General features: G+C 41.6%; 1 protein-coding gene across 1 annotated transcript; it reads left to right on the top strand.

The window, feature by feature from the left end:
* Positions 1-2,773: 2,773 nt before the first annotated feature.
* ttll3 (tubulin tyrosine ligase-like family, member 3) lies at positions 2,774-9,806 on the top strand (the record flags this gene model as incomplete). Its single annotated transcript, XM_052076795.1, has 11 exons — positions 2,774-2,872; positions 2,963-3,143; positions 3,347-3,399; positions 4,385-4,513; positions 4,614-4,728; positions 4,828-4,944; positions 5,029-5,182; positions 5,743-5,891; positions 6,729-6,972; positions 7,667-8,102; positions 8,905-9,806. Coding segments are annotated over 11 exons (2,355 nt in total), but the record flags the coding sequence as incomplete, so codon positions are not given.
* Positions 9,807-10,494: the final 688 nt, after the last annotated feature.

Here is a 10,494-nt window from a genome sequence, read left to right as displayed (position 1 = left end):
TGGTAACTTAAATCAGTGGGTGCAAGCACGGTTGTTATGGTGACAGTCTGTGGGCGCAATGAGGGCAGCGGGACGGAGGAGAAGCCCCACTGGATAAGTGACAAAGGTGTTCATGTCGGACTCTGCGGATTTAGTTTCAAATGTGTTGGAAACGGACAGAAAACACAGATTTTTTTTTTTGTATGAATGTATTTAGCATGAAGCTCAATAATGATGTTTGCTTTGCGCTTTCAGTGATAGATCTCGCTGTACCTCTTTCAGACCAAACAAAATCTAACTACATCGTGCATATTAAATTAATGGCTTGAATGTATTCTCGTCATACTATCACAACAACATACTTCTTTTTAGTTTGTCCCCATTTTTAAAAAACAGACTTTTGGACCCTAAAACTCAACCCTGCAAAGAAATCCTGTCTAACAATGTCAGGTAAGAGCGACCTGCCGTGTTTTCCTCGATGACTTACCGTATATTTGCACATTTACACGATACATATTCATGATTCATTACCATCAAATTGACCTGTGCACAGATTTTTATTTTTTTATTATTTTTTTTAACTATATCCGTTATTCACTGAAAGCCCGTTCTAATATACAGTGCCCTCCATAAGTATTGGCACCCCTGGTTGAGATGTGTTTTTTAGCTTCCAATTATTTTATTTTTTTTCTAAATAATATGGGACCTTAATGGAAAAAAAGAGAAAAATCCAACCTTCAATACAAGTGCATTTATTCAGTGGGGAAAAAATCCCACATAAAGAAATAATTATTTGACATCAAATCACCTGTTCCACAATTATTGGCACCCTTAACAATTCCCAGGAAATAAATATAATTGAAGCATTTCTGTCATTTCTACAGTAGTTTACAAAGTTTACCAGAGTATGTAGGAACATTTAATTAGTAATTCATCACTTCCTGTCTCCCTGGGGTATAAATATGACGTGACACCGAGGCCATTTCTCTTATCCACTCTTAAACATGGGAAAGACAAAGGAACACAGCATACAAGTGAGGCAGATGTGCGTCGACCTTCACAGGTCAGGCAGAGGCTACAAGAAGATTGCCACTCAACTGCAGCTGCCCATATCCACTGTGAGAGGAATAATTAAGAAGTTCAAAACAACTGGAACAGTGGTAAACAAGCCTGGACGAGGAGCCAAGTTTATTTTGCCACCACGCACAGTGAGGAGGATGGTAAGAGAAATCAAAAGATCTCCAAAGCTCACTGTTACAGAATTACAACAAATGGTAGCATCCTGGGGTCACAAAGTCTCCAAATCAACCATCAGGCGCTGTCTACACGCCAACAAGCTGTTTGGGAGGCATGCACGGAGAAAACCTTTCCTCACTCACAATCATAAACGCAAGCGTCTGGAGTTCGCCAAGCGGTATTGGGGCTTCAACTGGGACCGTGTGCTTTGGTCAGATGAGACCAAGATTGAGCTTTTTGGCAACAAACACTCTAAGTGGGTCTGGCGTACCACGAAAGATGCGCATGCTGAAAAGCACCTCATACCCACTGTGAAGTATGGGGGTGGGTCAGTGATGCTGTGGGGCTGTTTCGCTTCCAAAGGCCCTGGGAACCTTGTTAGGGTGCATGGCATCATGAATGCTTTGAAATACCAGGACATTTTAAATCAAAATCTGTTGCCCTCTGCCCGAAAGCTGAAGCTGGGTCGTCACTGGGTCTTTCAGCAAGACAATGACCCTAAACATATGGCCAAATCTACACAGAAATGGTTCACCAGACACAAAATCAAGCTCCTCCCATGGCCATCTCAGTCCCCTGACCTCAACCCCATTGAGAACCTGTGGGGTGAGCTGAAGAGGAGAGTACAGAGGAGAGGACCCAGGTCTCTGGATGATTTAGAGAGATTCTGCAAAGAGGAATGGCTGAAGATCCCTCTTTCTGTCTTTTCCCATCTTGTGAAACATTATAGGAGAAGATTAGGTGCTGTTTTGTTGGCAAAAGGGGGTTGTACAAAATATTAACACCAGGGGTGCTAATAATTGTGACACACATTATTTGATGTCAAATAATTATTTCTTTATGTGGGATTTTTTCCCCACTGAATAAATGCACTTGTATTGAAGGTTGGATTTTTCTCTTTTTTTCCATTAAGGTCCCATATTATTTAGAAAAAAAATAAAATAATTGGAAGCTAAAAAACACATCTCAACCAGGGGTGCCAATACTTATGGAGGGCACTGTACGTTTAAAGCATTGCTTTCGTGGAATTTTAGTACCAAGGAACTATGTTAAAATACAATGAGGCGCTTCGTGTAGTGTTTTGCCGGCATGTTGTACCATTGACAGGCAATTGTAAGTTTTTTTCTATTTTAAAGCAGTGTGGGTATGTTGTATACTCCAGCTCAGACCATAGATAATAATCATCATAAACTCCAAAACTACATTGCTCAATGAACAATAAGTCATATTTGTGACATTTTCAAAATGTTTACACCAGCAAAAAAGGTCTCCCTGCATCTTTTTATTTATCCTGCACTAAGCTGGAACGTTCTTTCAGTGCTGGTTTGCATCAGTGAAAAATGCCAAATTTTGATAAATCACACTGCGTATCCCAAGAACACGCAAAATGAACTGTACTGCAATTTTGCGCATCTAGCAGATGCATTCATGACTGTGCTCATTTAGTAGATCAGCCTCAACATCTGTTTGAGTGAGCAATCAAATCTGCGCTCGTTTTTTCTTTTTTGCCTGTGCGAACCTTTCATAAATCCAGTCCTAAACGCTAACTTGACCTTTTTATGTGGTTCCAGTAGAGGTTAAGGCACGTTGTAGCTTTCCAACTACCAAGCTGGAGAAGATGAAAGCAGCTAAAGCCCTGGTGGAGAAAGCAATCAAGGTCATGACAAAGATGGAATGAATCCACAGTACAGCCTCCACGTAAACTTGACTGTACACTAACCGCCTGTGTTATCCCCGTTGGCTTCAGGCGCAAAAAGTATTTTCAGTGCAGGGGCGCTATCCTGTGATCCGTGCCGGTTTACGGGCCAGAGGGTGGGTGGAGCGTTATTTGTCCAACGCAGGCCATGCAACGTCTCCCCGCCAGAGTGAAAAGGACAAGGATGAAGATGATGCCAGTCCTAGAGCATATAATTGCAGTGGGATAAAAGGTCAGTTTCATCGCTTGTTCATGGAAAAAAAAAAAGACCCAAACGAGTCTTTTTTGATGGGCGATTCAATGATTTAGCCGCGGTTCCATTTACAGGCAAACCCAATCCAGCTATTTCTTTTCAGATTGTTTAAGATGCGGGGGGGGGGGGAGGGGGGGGTTCATGTGCTTTTACAGATACATTCAATACTGATCAATTTTCAGAAAGAGGGGATGACACTGAACAAGACGACCTTGACGACATGTATGAATTCATGGTAAGAGAACGTTCGCATGGACCCCCCAATATAGCTCCTATATCTCTCTTTAGAGTTCACAGAATTTTAATCGTATGTTGTAAATGTTTAGACTAGTGGCACACTTGTCAGCATACTTGGCTACAGCCTGTTGCGGCTTTTTTTTTGTGAGCCATCACATCTAAAACAAAAAAACACACAAAAAATACTGGAAGCTGTGGTTAACAGAATTTTTTTTAAAAAATATATACATGCATATACCGGTGTGGCAGCCTTAAATTTTACAGTAAAGAACAGCTTTGTTCATTGAAAATTGTGTTAAAAAATACAATATTGCAATTATTTGTACTGTAATTAACTTGAAAAAAATGCGTACCCATGGTTTTTTACAGTTACTTGTAAAAACGATAGTTGGAATATCAACATTTTAGCAGGAGAATGATAAACCCTGCTCTGGTAAATAACTAAAAACACAAATGTGAATATTTCGGTAAATTCCTGGCCACCGCAGCTGCCAGTATTTCACCACTAAAAATACAGTAGCGGTACATGTGGAAGACAACTGGATTGGTGTAAATTTTACATTGTCAAATGCGAAATCTAGAACAATCTCCAAATAAATAATCAAAAGTATGTTTCTTGACGTTACAAGATAGATGTTTTTTTTTCAAAGAGTAAAAATCCTTCAATGGTTTTTCATAGTTTCTTGATGAGATAGGAGCAGTAAACATTACAAAAAAATATTTTATATGCTTTCAGTGCCAAATTGTTCATTGTTGTTGTGGTGGTGAGTATATAAAAAATAATAACCACACATTTATTAATGCCCCCCCCCTCAAAAAAAAAGCAGTAACAGTGAATGAACTTTTTGTGAGGACTCTTTCCCTAAATACAGGAAAGCTAAAAGGGCTGGCCAGTATGTACTGTCATACATAATAATAAAATGTGATCTAATTATCATGATTGAACTGTGGCAACCTTTTTTTTATTGTTTTGCTGTTTGTAGTCTCGCCTGGTTCGAAATCAAAAGCCTTTCTTCTACTGGAGCCCACGCTACGATGCCACCCACTATCGTTCGCTTCAACAGGACCAAATCACCAACCACTATGCCAACACCGCAAACTTCACCACCAAGGTGTCCCCTTGAATTCTTAAAACATACCCTCGAAGACATGCGCGATGCATAACGTTTTGTAGACGAGTGCCAGTGACTGTATTTTGTGTTGCTGTTTGAGGTGGGTCTATGTGTGAACCTGCGTAACCTTAGGTGGTATGACACTGCAGACCCTGACACCTTCTTTCCGAGATGTTACAGGCTCGGGGCCAAGGATGAGAGAGATGCATTCATCGGTCTGCTCAACACTGCCGTCACACTTGTCTGGCACAAGCAGACTTCCTTTTTGTTTCCTCAATATTTCCCGCATGCTCTTTGTTCCGTGTGACCAAAAGAGGACTTCAGAAGGACGGCGTGCAGCAGTCTGCTGAAGCACGTGGTTGAGACCAGCATGAAGACAAATGAGCCAATGCAAGATGTAGAGGGGAAAGCTGAAAGCACCGTCTCCACAGGTAAAGTGGGTGGCTGAATGCTGAGTCTGACACGCGCAACAAAGAATGCGGCCATTTGAGGCCGATGTTGTTTCTCCCCTACAGTGAGTGCAGGAGTGATCAACACAGCCTTGCAGAGGTGTCAGGAGTATCTGAGTGCCTTAGCGCACAGCGACATCGATGTGACTGTGAAACCTCTGCCTTTCGTGGAGGAAAATCAATGGAATCACTTTCTGCAAAAGTACTACTTGGTTGTGCAGTGAGTGCATTTGAATACGGCTTTATGGGTTCAACACATTGATTCCTCTTAGTTAAGGCCTGTGATTGTCCAATAGGATTAATTATGCAGGTTTGTATTTTGTTGTCTCTAATCTGCTTATCCTCACGAGGGTCGCGGGGCGTGCTGGAGTCTATCCCAGCTGTTTTCGGGGAGTAGACAGAGTACACCCTGAACTGGTTGCCAGTCATTTGCAGGGCATGCATATACAAACAACCAACGGCGCTCACACTCTTCAGGACAATTTTGAGTGTTCCATTAGCCTGTCATGCACGTTTGCCATGCAGGAAAACTGGAGCCGGAATCGAACCCTGCACCTCTGCACTATAAGGCGGACGTGCTAACCAGTTGACCACCTTGCCGCCTCGAAGTGACTAAATTGGCTAAATACTCTGGGCAGCAGCAAGTTCTAATCAAGGGTGGCTATATGTGTATTTTTGACACAGATTTCAAAAATGTCTAAGCACAATAGGTTTTTGAGCCACCGTATTTATTTTTTTTGATTAGGTTTGTTCGCTAACAATGATATTTTAATTGTGTAGTAAAGGTGCATCGATCAGAAGTAGTGCTGGTTTTGTGGAGCGCTGCCAGGCCATGTTGGGCCGACTGAAGGAAGTGTGTCCTCAGCTGGACACGGATGGAGTCAATAACATCTGGATTATAAAACCTGGTGCCATGTCAAGAGGAAGAGGTGAGGCTTTTCTTTCTGCTCCATATTAACAGTTTTTTTTTAAGACACTATACAATATATGTATCCCATATATCAGCTGTTCCCCAACCTCGGGCCGCGGACCGCTACCAGTCCATGGGTCATTTGGTACCGGGCCGCACAGAAAGATTAAATAACGTGTATTATTTCTGTTTTATTCATTTCGGAATCTGAAAGATGTTTTATTTTGAAAATTACCAGATTCTCTGTTAGATCCGTCTGCAGTATGTCACGTTTGACACGCTTCTCAGTCACGTGATAGGTTACCGCTAAAGTGAAACCCGGGAGCTAGCAAAACAGGAAAAAAAACAAACGTCTTTGGAAAGTTTCTTTGGGAACGGGAAAAGGCCCAGCCAGAAGACAGAAGAGTAGCAGACGACTTTCAAGAAAAAGGCTACATTTAATCGACAGTATCAGGAGTCCTACTTAAAATATGGATTTATTTCAACGGGAGATTCTCAGACACTAAGCCCACTCTGCGTAATATGCGGTGATGGTGAGTCGTATTTTTCATGCACTTTGTATTTGCAGCGTATCTTATTTTGAAGGAATGTTTAAACATGGGGACCGGAGAGCGTTGCGGACAGATAGGACGTGTCATGATTCGTGTTTATTATTATGTTTAGAAAAAAAAAACACCATTTTCATGCAGGTCACATTATTTTGGTGTACGGGTCCCTGAAAAAATTATCTGACATTAAACCAGTCTGTGGGGCAAAAAAGGTTCGGGACCGCTGCTTTATACAGTATTAAGAAACCCCAAATCCTAATAATCTAATCGAATCAATCTAATCTCTTCTTTTACATGGCACCATCCAGGTATTGTTTGCATGAATCGCTTGGATCAGATTTTAGCACTCGTAGACTCAGACAAAGCCCTGGTGAAAGATAGCAAGTGGGTGGTTCAGAAGTACCTGGAACAGCCTCTGTTGGTCAATGGAACCAAGTTTGACCTGCGTCAGTGGTTTCTCGTCACCGACTGGAACCCTCTGACAGTTTGGTTCTACAGGGAGTGCTACCTGAGGTTCTCCACACAGCCGTACTCCACAAAGAGACTTGATAGGTCAGCCAGGACACGTTACAATGAATGATTTTACATTTCATTTGTGACGGATTGAAACCACATGTGTGAATCTGGTCAATTATACTTACTTTTTTTTTTTCAACAAATCAATACTATTGTTCAGTCTCCTCGTGGGATTGTTATTTTCACATTTTTAAAATGTAGACTTTTTATTTGACAGAAATTTGCAGTTTTCAACTGAGGTAATGGGCGTTAACCATCATAAACGGTCATGAAATGTATCCAGCTCAACCATCAACAATGCACAATTTATGACATTTTATTTGTGATATGCATTTTGCTGTTACAAATGCTCACGGTCCTGAAAAAAAAAGATTTCTGAAAAATGTTGTTGAATAAACTCTTCATAGTTACATATAGAACATTTAATTTGATTTCAATACAAATTTAAATTTCGTATAACGCTACCAGTTAGCTGGGTTAGTTGCTATGCTAACTGGTCAAGAACAAACTGAGCTCAAAAATTTGCTTTTAGTCTTGGTTTTCCCAAGTTGTGGTTGAAAGTATTGTAAAAATATGAAAAATAGACATTGATATGGTTAAAGCAATTAGCTCGGCGTGATTTATGCTGAGTCATTGCCGTTTTCAGAAAGCACTCCAATTCTGGAATTACCAATGTAATAAGGACTGAAGTGTCATTTTGAATGAACGCTCACCATCATTGTCTCATCAGCTCGGTCCATCTGTGCAACAATGCCATCCAGAAGCACCTCCAGCCATCAAATGAGCGCCATCCAAGCGTGCCAAGGGACAACATGTGGTCCAGCTCCGACTTCAAAGCCTTTCTACAGCAGCAGAACCGTGGGGCGCAGTGGGACAAGGTGGTGGTCCCGGGTATGCAACAAGCTCTGGTCCACGTCCTGCAGACAGTGCAGGACCAGGTGGAGCGCCGCAAGGCAACCTTTGAGTTATACGGTGCCGATTTCATGTTGGGAAATGATCTGAAACCTTGGCTCCTTGAAGTCAACGCCAATCCCACGATGGCCTGCACCAGCGTTGTCACAGCTCGCCTCTGCCCCGCCGTGCAGCTGGACACGCTGAAGGTGGTGCTGGACAGACGAAACAACCCCAACGCCTTCACGGGAGGCTTCCGGTTGATCTACAAACAGGTGACGAAGTACATCAGGCTTACAAGGCCAAGAAAATACTGTGATATGACACAGAACAGAACATAAGATTTGGTACACCGCTCAGTCTACGATAAGATTGATACAAGAAGTGTATCAAGAAAGACAAAAATTTGTATGACCTTTAAAAAAAACAACTTTCAGTATTTTTTTTAAAATCTTATAGCACTCACTAAAGGTTAGAGAAATTTAGATGAACCAATTTTTTTCTCAAATCTTTACAAGTGAACTATATTTGATTCTTTAAACTTTTGAATGGATATAGTCAATTGTCAGTGACTATTCTCATTCATTTGGGTCATTCTATTTTGAGGCGTTGAATCAGTCGCAACTGGGCTGTTGTGATTTTCTTAGAAAACATTTCCGCTCTCATCTGAGCACATACCCACACACAAACATACAAAAAATGCACGCATACCCTGATGATGATTCAAAAAGACGTGCCAAGGCACAGAGTAGCCACATGAGGAAAAGAGAGCACCCAAGGAGAGTTAATCCATGCTGAGTGACAGCCGCCACACCTCCCAGGGCAGAGCCCTAATAAAACAAAAGTATTAAAATAAGTTCAGAAGTAAGTTGGTCAAAAGACATTAAGAGATGGTCAAATGAAGTTCACTTGCAAAGGTCAGAGTGCATTTTAGGTCCATCTTAAAATTTGAAAACTGAATATGAGAATTGTGAATATAAATATATCAAGCTTGGACACACAATCAACAGAAGGGTAACTTATATTTTGGTTAATGAGCATACCATTTCTTTGTATTTTGATTTCTCGCCCCGTCAGCCTGCTGTTGAACCCCCACAATTTAGTGGAGTGAACCTAATCGTGGAAGGAAACCACATCGGGAAGCCTAAATCTACAAAGCGCAGACAAAGGCTTCGTTATACCCAGCCTCGCTCGACGCAATCTGCAAGAAGCCACACGAGTTCTTCCGAGGACAATGAACTAATGAGTAAAGATCAAGTGAAGTCATGCGACCAGGCACAAGAGCAGCTTTCCCCGGAGAAGCGGCAGCAGACACCTCCTCCAAAGAGGGAACAACGAGAAAGTGCAGTGGTTCGCAATGCCGGTTTGGTACCAGAACGACACGTGGTGGAGGACCACCAGTGTTTGAGTGTGAGTCGTGGCATCGGCGGAACTCCCCTGGCCCAACGGAGCGTCCCCTTTTCTCGCACCACCCTCCCTTGCAGTGTTTCACTTGTATGTAAATCTCCAATTAAACCAATCCATGGAGCGCACCTGTGGAAGTCCTTGCTTCCCAGGAGCTTTTTCGAGTCTTGTTACCGGCCCCCAGTCCGGGCAACTTCTTTCTGTCGGGATCAGCTCCCCATGCTGCGGCTCACAAGCATGCAGCCAAATATGCTGCCGAGCTATCGAAAACCCATGGAGACCTTTCAAATTGAGTCTAGTTATAGATTTCACAAGCAGCGTTATATGCAAACAATGTCCAGATATAAATGATAATGTACAGGAAGTGTTTTGTTTGTTCCCCCTTGAAATTTGATAAAAATGAGCCCCCCCCCCCCTTTCGGCATACACTAATAATTTATCTGGAATCACAATCAATAATAGATTTCATTAAAGGACTTGTACTTTTAGAAAGATAATGCTCAAATTTGATTAAAACTTTCAGAGAGGTATTACTTTGACTTGAATATCACAGAATTTTGAATAAATGGAGTCAATGATGTGGGCAACGCGTTCGTCTATATTTCGTTGTTTGTTTTTTTAAACAAACTCAACTGTATTTGTAGAGCACTTGAAAACAACCGCCGCTGTATAGAAAGTACTGTACACGGAACAAAAATAATTCATACAACAACACATAATAAAACAATAAATTGATAACATACATTAGGAAGCACAAAAACTAAACTAAAACTAAAAATCGTGTCTCACGCTGAGTCAAAAGTCGAGGAATACAAAGCTATGGAGGGATTGAGATAATGAGGGATACGGAAGAGGCATAGGGATCACATTTTTCAATCAGAGTCCCTTAGATGTCTACATGGAACAAAACTAATACAAAGAAAATACAGGAGGAGACCCCATTCCTAAATTAGAGAAAGACACACCGCTAACTATTACACTATATAATACGAAAGAGGAATTAAAGCCTTTACAGCTTGAAGCGGAGCATTGTGATACTTCACCATTTGCATTCCTGTCTGGGAAGTGACGTCACGAACGTGCAATTTCACGATTTGACCACGTGAAAAATAACAATGGACGGGAAGGGGAAAGTCGTGTTTTCAGGCTGGAAATCCAGTCACTATTTTGAGTTCGAGTCAGCTAAAGAAAATATTCAGGTACGTTGCACACGTTACTGTTGATAAAGCGTTATCTTGCTTGAAGTACGCTGCTAGTATGTTT

Source organism: Hippocampus zosterae, chromosome 9 (genome assembly GCF_025434085.1).
Source record: "Hippocampus zosterae strain Florida chromosome 9, ASM2543408v3, whole genome shotgun sequence".
Classification (NCBI taxonomy): domain Eukaryota; kingdom Metazoa; phylum Chordata; class Actinopteri; order Syngnathiformes; family Syngnathidae; genus Hippocampus; species Hippocampus zosterae.
The sequence above is the reverse complement of the archived record's forward strand: the minus strand, read 5'-3'. Positions and strand labels throughout refer to the sequence as shown.